Source organism: Anabrus simplex, chromosome 1 (genome assembly GCF_040414725.1).
Source record: "Anabrus simplex isolate iqAnaSimp1 chromosome 1, ASM4041472v1, whole genome shotgun sequence".
Classification (NCBI taxonomy): Eukaryota; Metazoa; Arthropoda; class Insecta; order Orthoptera; family Tettigoniidae; genus Anabrus; species Anabrus simplex.
Window position 1 is genome coordinate 756,970,570 of NC_090265.1, and position 25,763 is coordinate 756,996,332.

The window sequence follows — 25,763 nt, forward strand, 5'->3', positions numbered from 1 at the left end:
AACTTCATCCGTGCTGCATTTACCACATCCCACACATCTCCAACTATGTTGGTAATTACATCAGCTTGCCTTACATTGTTGGTACCAACATGAAACACTACCACCTTTTCGTTCCCCTCCTCCCTCTCTTCTACTTTCCTGAACATCTGCCTCAACCTAATTCCTGGATAACATTCTACCCTGGTTCTCTTTCCTCCACACACTTTCCCCACATGTAACGATGGAATCCCCTATGACCACAGCCTCAACCCTACCCACCTCATTTTATCCCCTCCCCTCCTGGTCAGCCCTATCTTTCCTGATAGCGGCAGAAGCTACTTCCTCCTCCCTTTTCTCCTTCCCATGAACCTGTTCCACCTGTCTTTTCCTATCCTCTCTTCTACATTTCCCTTTCTTTCCTTTTCCCTTCCTCCTACTTCCACACATCTCAGCAACAGTTCCCTGTCCCTTATCTTCCCTCTGTTGTTCTACCTGGATTGACTCGTACCGATTTCGCACAGACACCTGTCCTGAATTCTGATCCTGAGTAGAGCCCTTAGCCTGCAATCTGCTTCCCCTTAGAACATTAGACCACCTGTCTTCTACAATTCCCCCCTTTCCTTCCCCTCCCTTTTGTACACCTACTGTAACCTGTACATTGTTTGAGGGAGTCCTATCTTCCTTCCTGTCTTCTGTGAGAATCCTAAATATCTCCCTCAAATTCTCCAACTCCTCCCTCATACCCCTCAATACCTCGTCACACCCACAGTTCGTACACTCGCGCTCCTTAGCCATTCTTTACGGAAAAAATGAAAAAAACTTATTTGCAAAAAAAATAAATGGAGGGTTATATTGTCTGGGATAGTACTTAAAGATCACACAACAATAAAGTAATTAATATAAGACTACACTACAATACTACTTAGTCGTACTCTATTTTTTATCCTACAACCCCTAACAGGATAAAAACTGCTGTTAATTACTGAATATCGAAAGTAATACAGAAAAACTACACAATTCCAAACTGCAATTAAGCCTATCCTAATTACAACAACAGAATTTTAGTAAGAGTTTCTATGGATACCTCTACTAAACCAGTACTACACAAATATTTTACAATAATAAAATAACCACACTAAATTCTAATAGGATATTACTCGTATACTACTGTACAGTACGCTACAGTAATTTTTAAACTACTTTCAGACATATCCTAATTACGATACCGGTACCGTCTGTCACTACTAAGCACAAACAGAAATGAAATTTGCAAGAACTACTGTACTCAAAGATTACCGACAAAGCTAAATGCGTAGACAAATTATTATTAGTACTACGCTCTAATAGATACACATGAAAGATAACACACAAATATAGCAGGCAAGATATGGCACTATCTAAATGTACTGTATCTATACTACAATGTATGTCCATATCCTGTTCGATATTGGTGAAATTATGGTTATAATCTTGCATGTGTTGGCTGATAGCTGAAAACTTACTATATTTTATTGCGTTAGTGAGCTTGTGGTATCTTATATTGAAGTTTCTTCCGGTCTGCCCCACGTACGAAATATTACAGGTATTGCATTTGATCCTATAAAATGCAGATTTTTTTAAAAAAACTGCTGATTTTGTTGATATGTGACGAGTTGTGTAAAATGTTCATATTTTTATTGTTGGTTTTGAAAGCCATTTAAACACTTAGTTTCTTAAAAATGTTAGTTACCTTGTAAATATCATTGTTGAACGTGTAGGTGGAAAATGTTAGAGTTCTTTTTTTTTTTTTTTTTTTTTTTTTTTTGAGAGGGGTTTTCGGGCAAAGTTTGTGTTTATTGATTATCCTTTCTATAAAATGATTGCTGAACCCATTGGATTTTGCAATTCCACAGATTGTGTTTAGTTCATTCTTTAGATCCTTCTTGGACATAGGTATGCAGAAAGCTCAATGAACTACGTTATTGTAGTATGTCGCTTGATTGTGGGACTGGAGGTGCATTGAATCTTGGTGAGTAGTAGAAGCTGTTGGAGTAGGTCCCCCCCTCCCCTCCCAAACCACTGCCACTCTGCCCAACCCGCATGTGCCTACTCCTCACCTTTCTCCCATCCCATATATCTCCTTCTGCCACTAACATCTTCACACCAGTTGCACACTACTAGCTAAGCTGCACACACAGACGCGCAAGGTGAGTGTCCATTTGTTTTGTTGTTATCTATTCTTCTTTCAGCATACTTTAAGTTTTTACTGGCTTTTCTCATTTTAATAGGTCCCATTTGTTCCACTATGAATTGAGAATTCCACCCATTCATATCACCACACGCAGTGTCTACTTACAACTCCAGAACAATTCTAAAACTTCATATTCAGTCTGCACAATTCCAACAATCAATCTTGCAGTCATATCAACATAGCTTGGTTACCTAATACACCTAGTTCAAAACTTCTGCTTAAGTTGATACAGTGTATAATCAACTCCTCATAGATTCTTCTTTTTTTTTTTTTTTTTGCTAGGGGCTTTACGTCGCACCGACACAGATAGGTCTTATGGCGACGATGGGATAGGAAAGGCCTAGGAGTTGGAAGGAAGCGGCCGTGGCCTTAATTAAGGTACAGCCCCAGCATTTGCCTGGTGTGAAAATGGGAAACCACGAAAAACCATCTTCAGGGCTGCCGATAGTGGGATTCGAACCTACTATCTCCCGGATGCAAGCTCATGGCCGCGCGCCTCGACGCGCACGGCCAACTCGCCCGGTATATAGATTCTTTTAGAGAGAATCATGTACCTAATTTGTTCCTCAAACATTTTTACATACTTGTATACTTTTACTATAAGTGTCACATTATATTGTGTTCATTCTTAGTACCATACAAGGGTCGAAAAATACCAGGCGCCCAGTCGCCATGGCGCTTGAATTTTCAAATTCGGTTTTGAAAATTTATTTTTTGAAATCCGGAGTTCCCTTACATGTACTTTCCCATTGCTTTACAAAGTAACAAGTCGTGTGGTGTTTCACGTTTTTTTCCTGTAGCTCATATTCTAATATGTGCAATAAACATTTTCTGTGCTTTTGGCAAAGTCTTGAATTCTGTAATTGCTCTTCGTACCTTGGAACTGGACGTTTCAGTTCTGCACGGTCAAGCCTAGCGGTCATGGGAGATATCGTTGTAACCCGTCAAACAAGTATCCTTTCATGTGGACGTATTGTAACACATCGAGTTCTATTACAGATGATCAGCTATCGGTAGCCGAGTACAAAGATCAGACCAGAGCTGTGGACAAGTTGTGGAGAAATGCAGAGACCTACTCTGTTAAATAATTCCACAAACACTACATTACCGCCATCCTTCCCGTGACTAGCCGTTCCTCAACTGTTGCCGCCAAAGCAGTGCCGATAAATTCCCGTGGAATTCATTCTTTGTATTTAGAACATACGGAATGACGTGTTTATCAATTCTTGTATTTTCACCGAACAATATTTATACTTTTAATTTAATTACAGCATTTTGGTATTGAACAGTTTGCACTTTGTAAATACTGTTGTTTTTATTCCTGTGCGTTTATGGAAAATTGGCAACGTAGCATCAGACAGCGAAGCCCGCGAACTCGGAAGCCATTTAACGCTGGTGTATTTTACGTTTCTGGGCTATACTTGAGAAAAGCGGTGAAATGAAACGAACAAAACCGCACAAATGGACTGATGCGAGTAACAAACAGTGTACTCTTTCAGATTTTTTTCCGTAAGTAGGGCCCGTAAATGTAACACAAAGTGATACAGAAAGGAGTGAATATGAGAACACTTGATGGAAGTGCCGACTGTAGAGTTCAGGACGACAATGACCAGCATGAAATTTATGGTATTTAAGACAATGATAGGTCACAACCATAAAAAATACGTCGAAATTTCAATTTTCAGGCAAACGAAAATTTCAGCACTTTCAGCGAAGTGCGTAAAGAAAATGAATGCTAATATGTCACAGCATATGAATGCATTGCTTACGGCATCTTATCATATTGCAAAAAATAACAGACCCTACACTGATTTTGAAAGTTTGGTTACATTGTTAAGCAAGCTGAATGTTACTGGTTCAGAGAAGTATGAGAATGATAATGCAGAGAATAGTAGCTTGAATGACTACCGTGGCTGTGCTATGAAGAAGGAATTGAGAAGTGTAAATTATGCAGTAACTTACGTAGTATTGCCGATAAACATTCTAAAGGTGTATCCCAGGGTGCGAAATCGCGGGGGGAGAAGAGATTCCTCCCCACCAACGATTTTATCTCAAAGGTTCCCCCCCACTAAAATTGCCCGGGGGGGGGGGAGGAGAGAGATTCTTTCATTATAAAATTATGAGGAAAATTTAGAACACACAATTTTGGACTGAAATTAATGATTTTTACTGCACATATTTTTATGAAAACATCAGCAATAATTCAAGTGACTGCTGGACCTTCAGCAATAAAACAACGTAGCAGTGGCAATCCGGACCTGCAACCTACTATTCATATTTCACTCTGACAAGTCCATCTGAAACTCGAGAAAAATATAAATTACTGAAGCTCTCCTCCTTTGTCATTTCTCTAAGTAGCTCGAGCTTACACCACTCTTTTACTTCTTAGAAAGGGTGTGTTTCCGATAAGTAGTCAATAGGACAATATTCAATTAAGCAGTGTATAAACCGACAAATTTTTTCAGTCAAAACTTAGCCCTGATAGAGGAAGGTTCCACTAATAAAGCAATAAATCAGGACAAATCGCGCCTCGTCTCTCAAAACTTCTCAGCTGATTGGAATAATGTTCTAATGTTTATCATTCTCGTTATAACAACAAAATTCAAACAAAAAAATCTACAATTTACATTTGTCTGGGGAGGGATGGGGTAATTAAATTACAGGAGAAATTTAACCCCCCGCCCCCCCCCGTGAAATACTGCCTGAAAAAACTCTAGTAGTTAAACCCTATGTCCCTTCTTCCCCCCCCCCATTTATTTCTGATTTCGCACCCTGGTGTATCCGGATTTTCAGGACCATTTAAACTGGAAACGTTTAAAACATACGAAAAATCCTATCCTCACTCGAAGTGTCAGGAGGCTGAAAAAAAAAAAAGGCGTAACAGCCCCAAAGGGCCTTGGCCTACCAAGCGCCCGCTGCTCAGCCCGGAGGCCTGCAGATTATGAGATGTCATGCGGTCAGCACGACGAATCCTCTCGGCCGTTATCCTTGGCTTTCTTGACCGGGGCCGCCATCTTACCGTCAGATAGCTCCTCAATTGTAATCATGTAGGCTGAGTGGACCTTGAACCAGCCCTCGGATCCAGTTCAAAATCCGTAACCTGGCCGGGAATCGAAGCCGGGGCCTCCGGGTAAGAGGCAGGCATGCTACCACTACATTGCGGGGCCGGCAGGAGATTGAATGTTTCATGAAAAATCCCGAATGTGCACTTTTAGCGAGGTGCGTCAAGATGAATGCTAATATGTTACAGCATATGAATGCATTGTTCATGGCATCTTATCATACTGAAAAAAAGACCGTACACTGATTTTGATGGTTTGTTTGCATTGTCAAGCAAGCTGAATGTTACTGGTGGGAAATCAAACAGGCACATGTAGTGTTATTATTTTAAAAGACGCTGACCTTGAAGGTGACTGGTGATTATTTGGATTAGTATCTCTTAAAATATACATTTCCATTCTTATATGAACTGAGACTATACTACTTAAGGCTACATTTCAAAAATAATACGTAGCTTGATCCTAGTCTAACCTGTGGTGTTCATAACGTATACTTGCGAAAAATGTTTTGGCTCCTGATAAAAAGGGGCTGGCTACTGAATTATTTCTATTTTCTTCTACCCCTGGTACCATAGCACTCGGTCCACAACTGTAATGTATTGCCATGACCTACTGAATTCTATTTGAAACACCGTGTGTCTAAAAAAAATTTGACTCAAGTCTATCCACAACAGAGAGCATCTCATTTGCACTTCTATACTGAGACTTTTTAACGTATTTGTGTACTTGTAGTATTATATATTGGCTCACCTATTGTCACACGTGATATTTCACTTTCGTATGCAACAGTTTTAGCACCATAGCACTTCGCCTAATTCAAACACACATCATAGTGTTAATTGTATATTTGTTTCATAGTGTTTTTACTGCTCATTAGAAACATGTTTTAGGAATTAGTCAAATATTTGTGTATTGTTTTAATATGGTGAATAATGACCCCAAGTAGGGTTGAAACTAGTCCCAATCAACCCATGTAATGTAAATACATGCAATGTAAATAAAACTATGTATTGAATAGGTGGAAAAATTTTATGTTTATAATTTATATGTAAACTCAGTTCAATACTGAACAATAACAAAGTTTATAACCCTTGATGGAATAACCTTGCCATGCTGGTTTCTTCTAAGGCAGTCAGTAATTCAGAGGGAATGACATCAATTCCAGGTGCCTTGTTCCTATTTAGGTCACTCACAACTCTGTCAAACTTTTGACCTCTAAATTGGGTCCCCCATTTCATCAGCATCAACAGCCTCTTCTTGTTCCAGAACCATATCATCTACATCTTTACCTTGATACAACTGTTGAATATGTTCCTGCCATCTTTCTCCTTTCTATCTTTCCCTAGAAGTGCTTTTCCATCTGAGCTCTTAATATACATGAACCTAGATTTCCTTTCTCCAAAGGTTTCCTTGATTTTCCTGTATGCAGCATCCACCTTTACTAGGACCATACAACCTTCGACATCCTTGCATTTCTCCTTCAGCCATTCTTCCTTAGCTACCTTGCACTTTCTATCCACTTCATTCTTTAATTGCCAGTATCCTTTGCTGCCCTCTTCATTTCTAGCATTGTATTTTCGTCGTTCATCAATCAGGTCTAGTATCTCCTGAGTTATCCATTGATTCTTAGTTGATCTTTTCTTCCTTCCTAACATTTCTTCAGCAGCCCTACTGACTTCATTTTTCATGACTATCCACTCTTCCTCTATAGTGTTCCCTTCAGCCTTTTCATTTAGTCCTTCTGCAACATGTTCCTTGAAACAATCCCTCACACTCTTTTCTTTCAACTTGTCTAGATCCCATCTTTTTGCATTCTTTCCTTTCTTCAATTTCTTCAACTTTGATGGCATTTCATGACCAACAGGTTGTGGTCAGAGTCCACGACTGCTCCTGGGAAAGTTTTGCAATCCAACACCTGGTTTCTGAATCTCTGCCTAATCATAACAAAGTCTATTTGATAACTTCCAGTGTGTCCAGGTCTCGTCCATGTATACAGCCGCCGTTTGTGGTGTTTGAACCAAAGTATTGGCAAGGACTAAATTATGATCAGCGCAGAATTCAACCAGCCGACTTCCTCTATCGTTCCTTTGTCTCAATCCAAATTCCTACTGTATTACCTTCTCTTCCTTGGCCTACCATTGCATTCCAGTCTCCCATCACAGATTCTCGTCACCTTTTACATATTGTATTAAATCTTCTATCTATTCATATATTCTTTCGATTTCCACATCATCCGCTGAACTAGTAGGCATATAGACCTGCACTATCGTGGTTTGGTGTCAATCTTGACGACAATAATTCTTTCTTCGTAGTAGCTTACCCGCTGCCCTATTCTCTTATTCATTATTAAACCAACTCCTGCATTTCTCCTATTTGATTGTGTGTTGATAATTCAGTAGTTGCCTGACCAAAAATCCTGCTCTTCCTGCCAACGTACTTCACTTATACCATATTGGGATGTTAAAGCCCTGGGTCTTATTCACAGGAGTATGCCCTCTCCCTACCTTCTCCTCGTCTCACACCCAGACACACGTCGTCTTTGAGTGTTAACTTTAGTCTATCCATCTCCCTTTTAAGATTCTCTAACCTACCACAACGATTCAAACTTCTAACATTCTACGCTCCTACTCGCAGAATGTCAGTATCCATCTTCCTGATGATCACCCCCTCCCATGTAGTCCCCACCTGTAGATCCAAATGGAGGACTAGTTTAACTCCGGAAAATTTTACCCGGGAAAAAGCCATAATCAGTAAATTATTCAAACAGAGAGAGCTGCATGGCCTCTGGAGTTAGTTACAGCTATAGATTCCCACTGCTTTCAGCCATACAGCAGTATCAACACACCTAAGCCATGTTGAGTATTATTACAAGGCCAAATCAGTAAATCATCTAGACCAGGGCCTCTCAAATGCCCAAAATCTCATGCATGCAGACAGCAGCGCAGAGTTCCTGTGCACAGTGCATCGGTCCCGCTCAGCTCGGCTCGGACCCACGCTTCGTCTCTGGGCTACTCGGCTAAGCTCTGCTCAATTTGGCTCGGATTTGGAGCGCTACGGAGCAAGTGAGGAAGAGGGAGGCAGAGGGGGGCGAGCGAGACAGGTGTGGGGAAAAAGAGAGACAATACTATTGCTCCAAACAGAGGAGTGGGGGTCTGCACTCTGGTCAACCAAGTGAAGGCGTCTTTTGCACAGTGCACAGTGCATGCACCGGGCGCATGCACCCTGAGAGCCAATGATCTAGACTGCCGCCCTTGCAACTTCTGAAAGGCTGCTACCCCCCCTTCGATGAACCATTCGTTAGTCTGGTCTCTCAACAGATACCCATCCGATATGGTTGCACCTGCGGCTCGACTATCTGCTTCACTGGGACACGCAAGCCTCCTTATCGTGACAAGGTCACATGTTTCGGGAGGATATTACACTAACACACTGGAATGGGTGAACACCTAACTGCAGACGAATTAGCAAAGAAACATAAATACCAAATGATTCTTATAATAGGAAAAGCTGCAAGGGATTAAAAAAAATAATAAGTGGAAAAATCCCTGAAGAATCAAACATTGATGGGAAACAAATTAAAAATAAATCATGAAAAGCCTGGCCTGCCTGGTGGCCATGATGAGCTAGTTCAAGTGCCATCAGAAGTGTACGAGAGGCTTGCTAGATAGCATGCCAAAAGCCTGGCCTGCCTGGTGGCCAGTTCAAGTGCTATCAGCAGGGTATGAGAGGCTCGGTAGATAGCATGCCAAAATTTGGCCTGCCTGGTGGCCATGATGAGTCAGGTCAAGTGCTATCAGCAGCTCAGGAGAGGCTCACTAGATAGCATGCCAACAGCCTAAACTTCTCTGCAGTGTTCATATTGGGATGTTAAAGCCCTGGGTCTTATTCACAGGAGTATGCCCTCTCCCTACCTCCTCCTCGTCTCACACCCAGACACACGTCGTCTTTGAGTGTTAAGCGAGCTGAGAAGTGCACTAAAAGCCATATGAAAAATAAATAAATAAATAAATTAATAAATAAGTAATGAAAAGCATTTCTGCTATCCCTCATAATCACTTTACAATATCTCAATGTAATATCTATCATGAACATAACTAAAAATGCCAAAAACTTTGTATGAACTTCAAAGAACTAAATATCAGGAAGCAAACAACACATAGTAATGTAGGAAAGATTTAGTGGCAGAAGCTTCACAAGATGAATCTACAAATATATACATTAATCATGTGATATGGAAAATGAGCAAAGTATGTGATTTAGCACAAATAAATTTTCCTCACATCTGTACAGCAACAGATAAAGTTTTATAGTAGATTTGAGGAAGAACTTTTAGCTCGTGGACCTGTAAAGGAAAAAACTTACCCTTTTACCACGTCCTGTAATACGTTTCCTGGCAGACAGATGAATCTCTTGCGTTCCATCTTCCCGCAGAGACACTGCCACTCTTTTCAGAGTCTTGTTGCCACAATGGGGACAAAATATTTTAGTCATAATGCTGGTGGTCTTGAAACAAGCATAGCAGCGCAGGATAAACGTTCGCAGCTCCTTAATTATGTGACCATCCACTGATAATACCTTGAGACCAATTTGCTTCAGAAGATTCTGAATACAGAAGAAAAAATATTATTAAGGATCGTGGAGACAATTCACGATCAGTCCAAGAATAACCAGATCAATACAATGCTCTCTAATGAGATAACAAGAATACAATGAAGAAAATACCATTGGAAAAAAGTTAGCCAAGAGTGCCAGTAATTCACGTCCTGGTAGTTAAAGTTCCCAAATAATTCAAGCCAGTTTTACGCACATTAAACTTTTATAAAATACAGTAAAACAGTGTTTATACACTGACTGACAGAGCAAATGCAACACCAAGAAGGAGTGGTTCGAAAGGGATGAAAGTTGGGGAAAAAACAGAGACAGCACGGACGAATAATTGATGTTTATTTCAAACCGATATGCAGGTTACACAATGCGCACGGCATCGACTCAGTAGGATGTAGGACCACCGCGAGCGGCGATGCACGCAGAAACACGTCGAGGTACAGAGTCAATAAGAGTGCGGATGGTGTCCTGAGGGATGGTTCTCCATTCTCTGTCAACCATTTGCCACAGTTGGTCGTCCGTACGAGGCTGGGGCAGAGTTTGCAAACGGCGTCCAATGAGATCCCACACGTGTTCGATTGGTGAGAGATCCGGAGAGTACGCTGGCCACGGAAGCATCTGTACACCTCGTAGAGCCTGTTGGGAGAAGCGAGCAGTGTGTGGGAGGGCATTATCCTGCTGAAACAGAGCATTGTTCAGCCCCTGAAGGTACGGGAGTGCCACCGGCCGCAGCACATGCTGCACGTAGCGGTGGGCATTTAACGTGCCTTGAATACGCACTAGAGGTGACGTGGAATCATACGCAATAGCGCCCCAAACCATGATGCCGCGTTGTCTAGCGGTAGGGTGCTCCACAGTTACTGCCGGATTTGACCTTTCTCCACGCCGACCCCACACTCGTCTGCGGTGACTATCACTGACAGAACAGAAGCGTGACTCATCGGAGAACACGACGTTCTGCCATTCCCTCATCCAAGTCGCTCTAGCCCGGCACCATGCCAGGCGTGCACGTCTATGCTGTGGAGTCAATGGTAGTCTTCTGAGCGGACGCCGGGAGTGCAGGCCTCCTTCAACCAATCGACGGGAAATTGTTCTGGTCGATATTGGAACAGCCAGGGTGTCTTGCACATGCTGAAGAATGGCGGTTGACGTGGCGTGCGGGGCTGCCACCGCTTGGCGGCGGATGCGCCGATCCTCGCGTGCTGACGTCACTCGGGCTGCGCCTGGACCCCTCGCACGTGTCACATGTCCCTGCGCCAACCATCTTCGCCACAGGCACTGCACCGTGGACACATCCCTATGGGTATCGGCTGCGATTTGACGAAGCGACCGACCTGCCCTTCTCAGCCCGATCACCATGCCCCTCGTAAAGTCGTCTGTCTGCTGGAAATGCCTCCGTTGACGGCGGCCTGGCATTCTTAGCTATACACGTGTCCTGTGGCACACGACAACACGTTCTACAATGACTGTCGGCTGAGAAATCACGGTACGAAGTGGGCCTTTCGCCAATGCCGTGTCCCATTTATCGTTCGCTACGTGCGCAGCACAGCGGCGCATTTCACATCATGAGCATACCTCAGTGACGTCAGTCTACCCCGCAATTGGCATAAAGTTCTGACCACTCCTTCTTGGTGTTGCATTTGCTCTGTCAGTCAGTGTACAATTTGTTTTGTTTACAATGTATAGTTTCTGGTGTGGGTTACTGTAGTAGTGTCCTCGTTTGCGAACCATGGGCAATGGCTGAGTGGCATAGTAAGCGGTCCTGAGATTTGTTTACCAGTTGCTACGGAATGGGAGTGGGCATCTTGGACGTATTCTGAGTCGTGGACATCCTTGTGCGCAGGCGGCTATGATTGTCAGTAAGTAAGGTAGTATCCTGTTTCAGCGAATTTTTACCAAGCAAACTCAGGATGTTTTAAGCAAGCCTTGGACATTTGACACGTGATGGACGCCTAACAAACAACTTGGTGAACAAAATGGAATTTGATGGGCAACTAACAATATTACTGGGCTTTATGGAAGAGTCACCAAAGAGGATACTTCTGGATGTGTTAGGAGTATAGGGAGAAAAGGAGGAAGAAATATTAGATTTTAAATTGTTCTTAACAGGCATTAAAATGGGATGGGGAAAGTGTGGGGTAGGAAATAGGCAAACGAGGTGCTTAGAATAGCACAGGCGTACAACATATAGTATGATAGGGCCAATAGGGCATTGAATATGCCAAATAGAACTAAATTTTATGAGTCTGTTTACTGAAACTGATTTTCAGTACTAATTTCATCTTCAGCCATACATAGTTGATGAGTATTTTAAAAACATGAAGCAGAGCACATCTAGGAAAAGAAGAGCACACTTGAAAAAAAAAGCACAAGTCCTTGATGAATGTATCTTTGAGATGGTGTCAAGTCCATCGGTCGTCAAATATCTCTTTAACCCTAGAATCAGCAGGCTTCGACCAACCACAGCAGTTTTGATGTGTCATTTAGTTTCAAGTTTGGATGTGTTGTTCGGTCTTCATCAGTGTTTTAAATTAAGATTGTAAATTGTGGCATACCAAAGTCGTTAATTTATTATTGGTTATACGTGTGCATATGTCTTCCAATCATTGTAGCGTGGCTGATGACCCAATATATATGGGCCGAAACTAGTCCCAGTTTTATAAGACAATATGCAAGCTTATGGTATTTAATAGGTGGACCCTTCTCTACCCTTTGACAGTTGATAGTAAGCTTCGATGAATCGACGGTTTGCCCATTTCACTAGCGGCAGAGTCAATTCTCCAACGCATTTTTATTTCTTCGTTTAGTAGCACTATTCTGCTAAAAGATAGTGTGACATGTCTTGTGATCCTAGAAGTTTACAGATGCTTCTTACCCATTTCATCATAGAAACAATCTCTTCGTACTGGTGGCGAAGCTATTTGTTAATGAATGGGTAGGCAGGAAATCTTACCTTAAAGTTTCTTGTAAAGTGGTTCCAAACGTTGAGTTTCCTTGGTTGCAAATTGGTCAATCACACGGTCCTTCAATACTTGATCATTCATCAATTCCTTCACGAGCATTTTCTTGATAGAAACGGTACTAAGACTGCCGAGTTTTTCATTGTTCATTGTATTACACTAGTATGTTTTTATCCTCATCAAAGTGCTCATACTCCTTTGTGAGGAATTCATGGTCGCAGAAAATGTTAATATTCAACGACTCATTTTGACACTTCCACATACACTGGTTCAAGGTCAGCGGACAATATAATGTACCGGAAAAAGTTTTTGAGGGGATAAATGTTTTTCTATATCAGAATAAATGTTAATCAATTCATTTTCCAATCTTTCCCTATTAAAAGTAGTAGTAGTAGTATTTATTCATTCATCATGTCGTTTACATATTTACAGGACTCTGTTTTATATATACATAACTCTTCTAATAACATTATTACTTGAGAAATATTAGTCTTGTAACTAAACCACATATATTACATAAGTAGTAGTATTATTAACATATTAATACTTAAAATAAATTGAACTTGTAACTATCTCTTGCACACATTAAATAAATTATTATTATTATTATTATTATTATTATTATTATTATTATTATTATTATAATACAAAATCACACCAACCTCAACAGAGTCGAGTAGATATCAGTAAAATACCACGTAAGGTGAAACCTTGTGTGTGGTAATTTAGAATATTAATTACATAGAGAGAAATATATTTTAAAATGATGCCTGAAGTATGAGTATGGGTATGAGTGAATGACGGATATGATCAACAGCAAAGGGTGGAGCATTGAATAGAAATTGGACATGGTGACGTGATATTCTCATTTAGTTATTTCTTCCATAACAGTTTTATTATCCCTGACAAAGTATTTAAGACACTTCAGACTCATTTTTTGACCTAATGAAGTAGTTTGTAAAGAACCGGGAAGGACATTAAAGAATTTTGGAATGAAGTACAAAAAATTGCGCTTTGTTATGCTAAGTTTGGGTTTGTATAACATACAACTGTGGTACATCTTACTGCGTGTTGAATATTCATGTTTAATGTTCTCAATTATATTTTTGTTTTTGTTAATATATTTGTATATTTCAAAGGCATAGAGCTGTTTTACATTAAATATATTTGCTTCAGCATATAATTGACTACTTGGGTATTATCTTCCTTTCTGGTACATTATTCGTAATATATGGTTTTGAACAACCTGTATTTTATTGATTACATTTTTGTAGGCTCCTCCCCCATGCCAATTAAATTTACAGTTGATCTTGTGTACAATTCATTAAAATCGTTTCGTGTATCTGTTACAGAAAAATTCATAAATTTTGTCTTTTTAATGTTTAGAAATAATTCATTATTATCTAACCATGCTTTAACTTTAAACAGTGCTCGAGTTGCTCTCTGACGAGATTCCAGCTATCGCCCTCAACATAAATGACTGTATCATCTGCATATGTTACGATGTGTGTATGTTCGGCATTTGCTATTGTTTTCTGTAGATCATTAATAAATAGAATAAACAATAAAGGACCTAATACTGTGCCTTGTGGGACACCCTTTATTATCCTCATCGGTGTGCTTAGATGTTGATTACCGGGCGAGTTGGCCGTGCGCGTAGAGGCGCGCGGCTGTGAGCTTGCATCCGGGAGATAGTAGGTTCGAATCCCACTATCGGCAGCCCTGAAGATGGTTTTCCGTGGTTTCCCATTTTCACACCAGGCAAATGCTGGGGCTGTACCTTAATTAAGGCCACGGCCGCCTCCTTCCAACTCCTAGGCCTTTCCCATACCATCGTCGCCATAAGACCTATCTGTGCCGGTGCGGCGTAAAGCCCCTAGCAAAAAAAAGATGTTGATTAATTTTGACATACTGTACTCGATCTGTCAAGTAACTCTCAAGCAAATCCAGCACATTACCCCTAAAGCCGTATTTTTCCAATTTCTGGAGGAGCAAGCGGTGTGAAACACTATCGAATGCCTTTTCAAGGTCGAGAAATATCCCTGTGGAGAGCTGAGAAGAATTAAGATTTTCGTATATTCTCTTTGTTAAGGCGGATATAGCATCAGTCATTCCGAGATTTTTAATGAATCCAAACTGTCTGGGCGAAGGTATTTGGTGTTTTTCTAAAAATTGGTAAATATTGTTCTTTAAGCATTTCTCGAATATTTTTGATATTGTTGTAGTTATCGAAATGGGTCTGTAATTTCTAATGTCAAATATTTCCAGACTTGTGAAGAGGTTTTACTATTGTTGTTTTAAGCTGTTTTAGAAAGTAACCTAAGGTGAAGGAATCATTGATAATATTCAGCAATGGTTCCTTTAATGACTCTATATTTTCTTTAATAATTCGAGCCGAAATAAGTGTCTACAGTATTCCTACAGCTTTGTTTTCATGTACTTCACTCAAACATCTCTTCAGATCATATTCTGTTACCGGTGCAAGGAAGCAAGTATGAGGGTTGCGAGCGATATTTAATGTGGATTGCAAGTAATCAACTTCATTTTCCGTATCAAAATTTAATCACTAAATTTTACAATATTTAAAATTCTTCCACTGTTTTGATACTTTTTTTGCCTTTTGGCAAATTTGTCAACAGTACATGTTTCGTTCCTTATTTAGGAACATGCTCAGCTGTTATTGTAGCTTAGGTGAATTGCTAAGATTTTAAACACATTAATTTGCAGGTACATTTACTCACTTAAAAACTACTAAAAATACTAATTAAATTAAATGATATTAAAAACAATGTAGGGGTTAGTGTGTTAATGGTATGAGAACGGATGATTACATAGTTGGTCAGCTTAAAAACTATGTCTATTCATTTGAATGGTTGTTAAAAATCTCATTTTGTTACATTAAAATGTCTGTTTGCGGTTAAAAGTTTTAAAAATGTTTGACTTTGTAATACTGTTCAGATTATTGAATGTTTTATCTTCTGTTCCTTCCAGGTAAGTTGTTATATATTATGAGTTTGCTTATGGTGCCTTAGTTTGAGTCTAATGTGGAACTTTGAAGCTGATTGCTGATCAATTTTTGTGAAGGGAGCTTCGTTTCAATTTCTTGCTATTGTTAGACTCTAATTCTACTGTGACCCTGGAGGGATGTTTGTTGCTGCTTTGCGTCTTGTATTATTGCCAAAAGGAAAAAAAAGTATCAAAACGGTGGAAGAATTTTAAATATTGTAAAATTTAGTGATTTAATGTGGAGTCGGAAATCTGTCTGTGATGCTTTGCTTTCTCAGTGGTTTCGTTAATGAAATAATTGTTAAATTTATTAGAAATATTTATGTCATCTTTCCAGATTTCACCTTTATATCTGATTTCCTTGATCTCTTCTTTTCTAACTGACCTTTGTGTTATTTCATTGACTATGCCCCAGACCTTACCCTGGTTATTTGAATTGCGATTGATCAGATTCCTATAGTACTCTGTTTTCGTTTTCCTAATTAGATCATTTAGTTTGTTCCTATATTTCCTGTACTGTTCTTTAATTTCCAAGTTATCCGTATTTTTTAAATATTGTTGATAAAGTCGGTCTCTTGTGTGAATAGATTTTACCAAACCGTAAGAAATCCATTCTGTTCTTTTGATTTCCTTTGATTTCAATTTAACAGTGAACAGGCTCATGCAGCTTTTAATTGTATTCACGAATTTATCAAGTTTGATATCTAAATCACTGCTGTTTAAGATGTCTCTCCAATTTATTTTACTTAAATGATTTTTAAGCTCAAAATGATCTATTTTAAAATAGTTATGTCGAAAATTTGGTATATTATTAGGGACCGAGCATTTTGAATGTTGAGACTTACTATTATAAGATAATGATCTGAAATTTTACTTTGAGAGATGATAGAATGTCGTCATTTCTCAACCTACTTTTAATCAAAGCATGATCAATACAGGATTTACTTGTACCAGATACTCTAGTAGGATTGTTTATTAAGGACTGAAAATTACTTTCTTGTGCCATGTTGAGATATTCGTCACAGTAGTATTCATTTAAAAGTTCCCCTATTATCAGTAATAATAATAATAACTTAAATGTTTCCACCTTTTCAATACAATATATTCACAAAATTACAAAATTATACGGTACTAGTTTTGACCCATCTAGGGGTCATCATCAGCCGTATTGGAGCAAAGATCATTATCAGTTCGGTTTCAACATGGCATGTATCTTGGATATAATGATCTAACGGACTGAGAAACCGCTGTTTGTGATATTCATGTGACCGATATACTCCTGTAATAGCTAATTTCTTGTTGTCATAGTTAATTACTACTCTGAGAAATTTAAAGTCATCATACTCAATAATTTCCATTTCGTGCTCCAAACCATTTTTTACCATTAATACAACAACACCACCACATTTGTTAACTGAACCCTCATTGTAATAAGATTTATACAAGGCATGGCTACTTATATTTACATTACTCAGTGACCAACTTTCTGTTAAAATTACGACATCAAACCTATGATCATATGCTTTCAAAACAACGTCTAAAATGTTATTTTTCCTTATGCTTCTAATTTTTTTTTTTTGCTAGGGGCTTTACGTCGCACCGACGCAGATAGGTCTTATGGCGACGATGGGATAGGAAAGGCCTAGGAGTTGGAAGGAAGCGGCCGTGGCCTTAATTAAGGTACAGCCCCAGCATTTGCCTGGTGTGAAAATGGGAAACCACGGAAAACCATCTTCAGGGCTGCCGATAGTGGGATTCGAACCTACTATCTCCCGGATGCAAGCTCACAGCCGCGCGCCTCTACGCGCACGGCCAACTCGCCCGGTACTTCTAATATTAGTATGAAAAAAATTTCTAATATACTTTTCCCTTCCGCATGCTTCTGCAATCTACTCGTGCAATCTTTGATGTCCCTTCTCGTCTCTGAAATAGGTTGGTATGTTACATAATCATCTTCTAGACCTCTTCTGACTATTTACAGGAAAAGGTTATAGTCAGCTATTAGTTATTACTAAGAAGGAAGTTACTGTAAGTACGGAGTTTGTACAGAGGGTCGGGACAAGGTCAGTGTCCAGTAGGGTACCGTAATTAATGAGCTAGTGAAGGTCAAGCAGGTAGACGACAGCCGTTCAGCCAAGCAGAGTGGAATGCAATAGCAGTGAAGGGAAGAGTGAGAGAGAGAGAAAGAGAGAGAGAGATAACGAGAGGGAGATGTGTCCTAGAAGAGGAAACAAAACTTAATACAAAATGTTACCAACTTATGGGTTAGTAAACTAAACACAGGTTAGATATGAGTAAGCTCATGGAATGTCACTCATCTGCGTAGCGTGGTGCATGCTGCCGTCAGCGATCTTAAACAGGATAACTCCATCACTGGTCCAGACATTTCTGACGCCGAACTTGGACATAGCCGCCTTCAGAACCGTCAGTCTGGCAGACGTAAGGTCCTCCTGGTTCGTGACACGAGATCCTTTCAAATGCCTTTTCTTTGTGAATATCTCCTTCTTGCTGCGATAACTTGTTATCTTCACGATAATAGGCCGGGGTTTATTACCAATTTTAAGCCCGACTCTGTGGCTCCTGTCAATGTCAGTCAATTTTATGTCGGCACCAATGTCATGTGCAACATTTAATACTAAACTGTCCATGTCCTCATTCGACTCTTCCGGAATGCCAAATATGCGGAGGTTATTTCTACGCTGATATTGTTCCAAATTATCATAATTTGACTTCACTTCCGCTTTCAGTTCTGCGAGTTCTTTGTCTGTTGGCAATCTGATACTTTAGGTCCTCACATGCATTTATATCGAACTGCACAGATTCCTCTAGTCTCTTTAACACACACTCCGTAATTTTGTCCACTATGGTACTCATAATTAATTCCACAAATACCTTAGACAGGAGTGTCTCTTCTATTATTTTCCTCACGGTGTCTTCTGTTGGGTTGGCACTCCTGCACTCGGCCTGCTGTTGATTCTTCTTCGTTCCTGGCGCCATTTCACTATTGCACTAATTGCACGGCACTCGAACAAAGAACGAAATAATTGTTGATAGTACTTGATTCCATGATACAAATAGATGAACTGTGGCGAATTACAGCACTGTCGCAATTGTTTACACCTGCCAAAACACTTAAATTCCACGAGCTTAAACTCACGCGTGTTACTCGTATGGCATCTGAGGGGTAAATGTTCATAAGACTGTTCATTATAATAGAAGCGAAGCTCTTTTTGTAAACTATGAAGCGAGTTGGATCCAACAACTCAACAAACTGGATGCTCTCAAAATTGCCAAAGCGCATTTCCATTTACTTAACTAAGGTGTTAAGAACTTCATATGTTAACATTTTGAGCATTTGGAATGTCCTGTCGTCTACATTTACCTATTTTTTAAACATTTTTCTATGCAAGAAGATCGCAGTGGTTTTTCTTACTTCAGTACTGCACAGAATTACATCAGATGTGCTTTTATGCTGCAGTAGAGCAAAGAGATGGTCTGTATAAATAAAAATTTCTCTATAGAGACAAAGCAAATACATGAATTGGACCTTCTGGAGTATGGTAAGCAAACCAACAGCTGAATTGTACGACTCACTGTCTCAACCCTCACCATTCTCTACAATGAAAGCTCCAACGGGTAGAGCATGATTGTGGAAGTCTGAATCCTTTGGATTCCAGATGAACTCTTTTTGAGGATCTACTACAAAATGAATGAAATACTGTCAGATTATGAATGAAGAGCCTGATGATTTTATTGTTTTGGAGCAATGGAGAAGAACGAGGTTTAACTTGTGGGCATAACAGCGTAGAAATATTGCCCTTGGGCAAACTTGTTTAATGTAATGCTGAACACCTTCCTGCCAGTGTGGAGCACCAGTCATTATGTTTAACATACGACTTTATCAAACACTCCCCACTTTTGCAGGATATCGACAATTAATTCTGATAAGCCTGATGCAGTTTTATATATAGAAACATCATAAAAGCCTATGAATCTATCTGTGGGACCCTGTTTTGAGCAGAACCAGAATATTACTGGTACACTAAATTGAGATCTGTTTGATACAGTTAAATTGAAATAATAAATATGGTAGTTCAACTTATTCAATACAAGTAAATAAGAGATGTAGAGATTACATTCTTATTTAATTAAAAGTGGAAATGGTACCGGTTTCGACCCCAGTCTGGGTCATCATCAGCCAATTATAACTCGAAAAACAATGCATAAGTAAGAAAGAAGTTAATGGTCAAGTTCACACAATATCAGTTGAAGAGGCGATATAAAAATGACGGGGGTAGGCACTGTAAAATTCAGACGAAGTGGAATGTAAGTCACTTAAAAGAAGTAATGTGTAATCTTCCGAGCATCAGCACGGCACACGCAATGTTTGGCACTGTCTCACGATGTTCACGAAAAGCAGAGAACAGTTAAATGAGCCAGACTGCATAAACCGTCAGGCACAAAGTCACAACACAATCCAAATATGAAGATCTAAAGTCATGAAGAAGCCGAAGACTAGCAGCTCAACCGAAGTAACTTGCAAGATCCAGAAGATCGGCACGGTGTTTACAACGTCAAGTGCTGTGGTTTCATACGCTGACGGAGATTGAAGGATAGATTAATGATCAAGTATTTGCTTAGTTCACGAAAATGTACCTATATATATATAACAGGGGGTCAAACTGGCCGCAACTTCAACATCAGATACTCCGAACATATCAACGCCATTAAATACAACAGATTCTCCGCCATAGGACAACACATACATGACTCCAAGCACAATTTCACCAATACTGAAAAAGACATGAAAATTCTTAAAATCATTAACAAAGGCCCCCCTCATAAACACTACTGAAAATTGTTTTATTCACCTTGACCAATACTTCAACCTCAATTTCAACTTAAACAACATTTCTGAAAAACCCAACATCCTATTTAACTTCCTAATTCTTCTTCTCAAAAATTCTAAATTTCAAAACCTGAATTCAATTTTCCATGCCTTACAAAGTTCCTACCCACATTTTCTACCTCCAGTAACCCAGCCTAAACTACCCCTCCATCCCTATCATCCTTTTTCACCACCTTTTAACTTTAAACCCTTTTAATCTTTTCTTATCCACTAATCTTCTTTCTTTATTATTATTATTATTAATCGATACGGCCACCTGTGGGCCACGTTTACACAATCTTCCTTCTGTCACGCAGACTGATACCCTTCTCTTTACACTCTCGCCAAAGATTCTTGAGTCTTTGACTTCTTCTTGCTCGTTCTTCCACCGAGATGTTCCGTGGCTTCGCATGTTGCTCTTCAGACGCATCCCTCAATCCCGCAACCTTCTTCCTAAATGATGTCCTTTCTTTTATATCCTCCTCCTTGATACCTATTTCTGCCAAGTCATTGTGCACGTGTGTAAGCCATCCTGGTTGTTTTTTCCACCTTTCCTGCAGAAGAAGTATCCTGTTGGTCAATCTCTCAGGGTTCATTCTTTTGATATGTCCATAAAACGTCAGTCTCCTTTTTCTCATCACAGTCGTGATTCTTTCTACTGTCTTGTAGAGCTCCAATTTGATCTTAACCTATTAAAAAAAAATACCTACATTGCTACTTTCATTTTGGGCCCTCACTTTCAAATTTAAACTCATGCCTTGCGTCCGCCAACTTTGACTACTTCAATCACGACCTGAATTTTTTTATATTCAAGAAATAGCGTACTGTGCATACACGTTTTCATTTGTTTCCGTTATTGCGCTTTTTACAATTTTTTCTATTCACTATTGTTTTTTCACGTCAACTGTTCTAAAAATCTTCAAGATCATAATTACGTATTCAATTATATTGAACCGTATTATAAGTATATATATATATATATATATATAGGTACATTTTCGTGAACTAAGCAAATACTTGATCATTAATCTATCCTTCAATCTCCGTCAGAGTACGAAACTACAGCACTTGACGTTGTAAACACCGCGCCGATCTTCTGGAGCTTGCAAGTTACTTCGGTTGAGCTGCTCGTCTTCGGCTTCTTCATGACTTTAGATCTTCATATTTGGATTGTGTTGTGACTTTGTGCCTGACGGTTTATGCAGTCTGGCTCATTTAACTGTTCTCTGCTTTTCGTGAACATCGTGAGACAGTGCCAAACATTGCGTGTGCCGTGCTGATGCTCGAAAGATTACACATTACTTCTTTTAAGTGACTTACATTCCACTTCGTCTGAATTTTACAGTGCCTACCCCCGTCATTTTTATATCGCCTCTTCAACTGATATTGTGTGGACTTGACCGTTAACTTCTTTCTTACTTATGCATTGTTTTTCGAGTTATAATCTGCTGATGATGACCCAGACTGGGGTCGAAACCGGTACCATTTCCACTTTTAATTAAATAAGAATGTAATCTCTACATCTCTTATTTACTTGTATTGAATAGGTTGAACTACCATATTTATTATTTCAATTTAACTGTGATACTTTTCAATACGGAACAATGAAATTTTTATCTTTAAATCTGTTTGATACACCCAAGGTCTCATTTGCCTGAATACCAGTTTAATCACAAGAATAACTCTGCTTTGATTGTCTCCTGAATTATGGCAGTTACAGACTCAATTCATTCTGTATTTCGCTTGATGTGCCTCTAAAGTTTGATGTGGACTGGAGATGATCTTGAATGTACTGTTCCTGTTTTGAAAGAAGATCTAACAACTATAGGTAATCGCCCCTGTTGATAGAGTCTTCCCCTTCAAAATGACCTCGAAATCCACGCTACTGTTTCCCAAGAAAACACACAATGCCAATAAGTCTCTTAACAACAAGCCGATGTTGTTTCACAGCTTCAATATGTTTAATGGCTTTAATTCTTGCACCTTCAGGTAAAGAATGTTCTATCCTCCTGCGCCCCAGTAAAGTTAGGAATCTTTTCACTTTTCGAGCCTGTTATGTTCCTCAATCGGTACAGAAATGCAAAGTGCAAAGAAATGAAGTGAAAAGTTTTCAGAAATTCTGCAAGGAGTCCATTTCCTTTTCAGCTGTTAATTAACAAGTATCTACACTAGTTTCTTAGTGTGGAATTTGATTTAGAAATATATAAACATGTTACGACGAGAACTTTTATTATCATCAAGTGAGGATAGTGATGAAGAATCCAACAAGAGAATGTACAAAGACAGGATTAATTTTTATAACCTCACTTCGACAGAATTTTGCGAGTGTTTTTGTGTTACCCCAATACAAGCTGACTATATTCTTTAAATAATACGTCATTTTTTTTTAAACCTGCAGCAAAGAGAAGTCGATCCCTTTTGGAAAAAGAACAAATTCTTATATGTTTACATTGGTGAGCAAATGGTACCCAGTGGCATGGTCTAGCAGCAATGCATGGGACATCAAAATCAACTATTTGCAGGACCTGTTACTGAAGTCGTAGATGCTATGTAATATTTCCCAACATAGTACGTTGGCCTGATAATCCACATAATGTCTTCAACGTAAAAGATAAAACATTAAAATCATGGAGTATTATAAAGTTTGTTCATGGAATAAACCTGATCAATTTACTCTTATGCAAAGACTTCTCACTTTGCGAAGAAATTGAAAAGTAACAACTAGATCATGGTGGAACAGACAGATTTTGCAATAATTGACAAGTGCAAAGTTGCAAAGATTGTTCGTGGAATGGGCCCCTGGGTGAGACAAGTTACAGACTGCCTCCCTGTCAGAACAAGTGGTCTGCTGCAGACAAATTCGTTACATTATTTATGTTTAATTGTATTTCTTAGGGTAGGCATTGCCTCAAATGACTCCAAGTAGTTTTGCAACTGCCTTGTATATGTTTCCTTGCAAACAAATGAGCGACTCACTGATATACAAACCAAAATATCGTGTAACGGCGTTGTACTTGTTATCACTACCACTCTTATTCTGAGGCTGTAATTATATGTACTGACGAGTTAAAAGTGCACCTTTGTTGTTATTTCTGTCTACAATATTTTCATTTCAGTTTGTGCTGTATGTAGCATAGCTGCTGTAATAACATTTTTTTTGGGTTCGTTTCAGCCTACTAGGGACCATGGGGCTCTTCTTAACTCTTACCTAAGGTCTGTGCTTTTTCCTGGCCCAATATGCTTTCATTTTCCAGCTGTGTGCCTGCTTCCTTGCATCTGTCCACTTAGGTCTGGTGGTCCCTGTACTCTTTTTGCTTGTGAGGGACAGTGGGAAGACTCCCTGTAGGATGGTCTGTCAGTACTAAGATCTGTTCTCTATGGTCTATAATGGGATCTGTAGTTCCTCTAGGTCTGATTTTACTGAGGTGATCCACTTGGTCTTTGAAGCCTTTCCCCTACTTGTCATTGTGAGGATTCTGTTGGTGAGCCTGCAAAGGTTTCAGGCGGCTCATGTGCCAATAGAAAGTCAGTCACCTTTTCCTCATACATGTGACTATGCCTTCCTGACATTCGTAGAGCTCATTGTTGTGCCTGATCCTGTAGGGTCCATCCTCCTCTCTTATGGGTCCTAGGATCTTCCTCAAGATTTATTATAACAAGTTCATGCACCCACGTAGATAATAGGCTGGCCAGCACATATGGGGAAAATATATTTTCTCTTACCAATCAAATATTATTGCATAGTCATGAAACTTTCAAACATAATATATATAAATATGCTATATATCTTGGATTTTGTGTTTTCATGTTTCATCTTGTACGAGGCATATTTTTTAAGTAAGTACCGTTTTGATATTCCGCTGATGCAGCGCTGCGGTCGGCATTCCGTGCATGCGCACTGTGTACCTGCATCTATTGCAGGGCCTCTCAAACACCCAAAACATCATCCATGCAGACAGCGGCGCAGAGTTCCTGTGCACAGTGCATCGGTCCCGCTCGGCTTGAACCAACGGTTCATTCTGGGCTACTCCGCTAAGCTCGGCTCAACCCTGCTCGGATTTGGAGTGCTACGGAGCAAAAAAAGAAGAGGGAGACAGGGGGAGCGAGCGAGACAGGTGTAAGGAAAGAGAGAGCATCAGCGCTATTGCTCCAATTCGAGGAGTGGGGGTCTGCACTCTGGTCAACCAAGCAAAGTCATCTTTTGCACCGTGCACAGTGCATGCACCAGGCGTATGCACCCTGAGAGGCCCTGATCTATTGGCAAGGTTGAGACACCATTACGTCAAAAGTCGCCCTTGTGCACGTTTGTTGGCAAGCATTTGAAATGGCCTTGCCAATCGAAAGTCCCCCCCGACTATGAAGTCTGGTCTGTTATTCGTTTTCTGAGCGCAAAAGGTTTGAAAGCTATCGATCTGTGCAGTTCACGGACCAAACATGAGCGATGGAATGGTTAGGAAATGGGTTTGAGCATTTAAAGGTGGCCGCAAAGATGTGCATGATGAAGAACGGAGTGGGCGACCTTCAGTCATTAGTGAAGATTTGGTGTAGGCAGTGATCGAGCAGTGAGAGAAAACAGACACTTTACGATTACGTCGTTATCTGACATGTTTCCTCAAGTTTCTCGAAGTGTTCTTTACGAAATTGTGAGTGAAGGATTAAATTACCGAAAGGTGTGCTCACACTGGGTACGTTTGAGCAGTGCCTTAACTTTCCTGGAGCATTACCACGAGAAGGTGATGATTTTTCGAGTCAATTTGTAACGGGAGATGAAACCTGGGTAGCCTAAGTTACATCTGAATCAAAACAGCAGTCTATGGAATGGTGACACTGAACTTCACCCAAGAGTGTGAAGTTTAAGCAAACAATGTCAGCCTGGAAAATCATGTGTACTGTGTTTTGGAACAGAAAGGGGGTGTTACTGGTGGACTTTTTGCCCCGTGGTGAGACAATCAATTCAAACAACGTATTGTGAGACCTTAAACAAATTGCGCCGCTCAATTCAGAACAAAAGGCGTGGCATGCTCAGTAAGGGCGTC

General features: G+C 39.8%; 1 protein-coding gene across 4 annotated transcripts in view; it reads right to left on the reverse strand.

The window, feature by feature from the left end:
* Positions 1–25,763, reverse strand: part of LOC136857500 (RNA-binding protein NOB1) — a 382,114-nt gene that overhangs the window by 187,751 nt on the left and 168,600 nt on the right. For 3 of the 4 annotated variants that reach the window (XM_067136203.2, XM_067136201.2, XM_067136202.2), the window contains exon 5: positions 9,631–9,870. The exons of the other annotated variant lie outside the window; for it this stretch is intronic. In XM_067136203.2, coding sequence (XP_066992304.2) covers positions 9,631–9,870 — 240 coding nt within the window. The remainder of the gene's footprint in view (positions 1–9,630; positions 9,871–25,763) is intronic. 4 annotated transcript variants of the gene reach the window in all.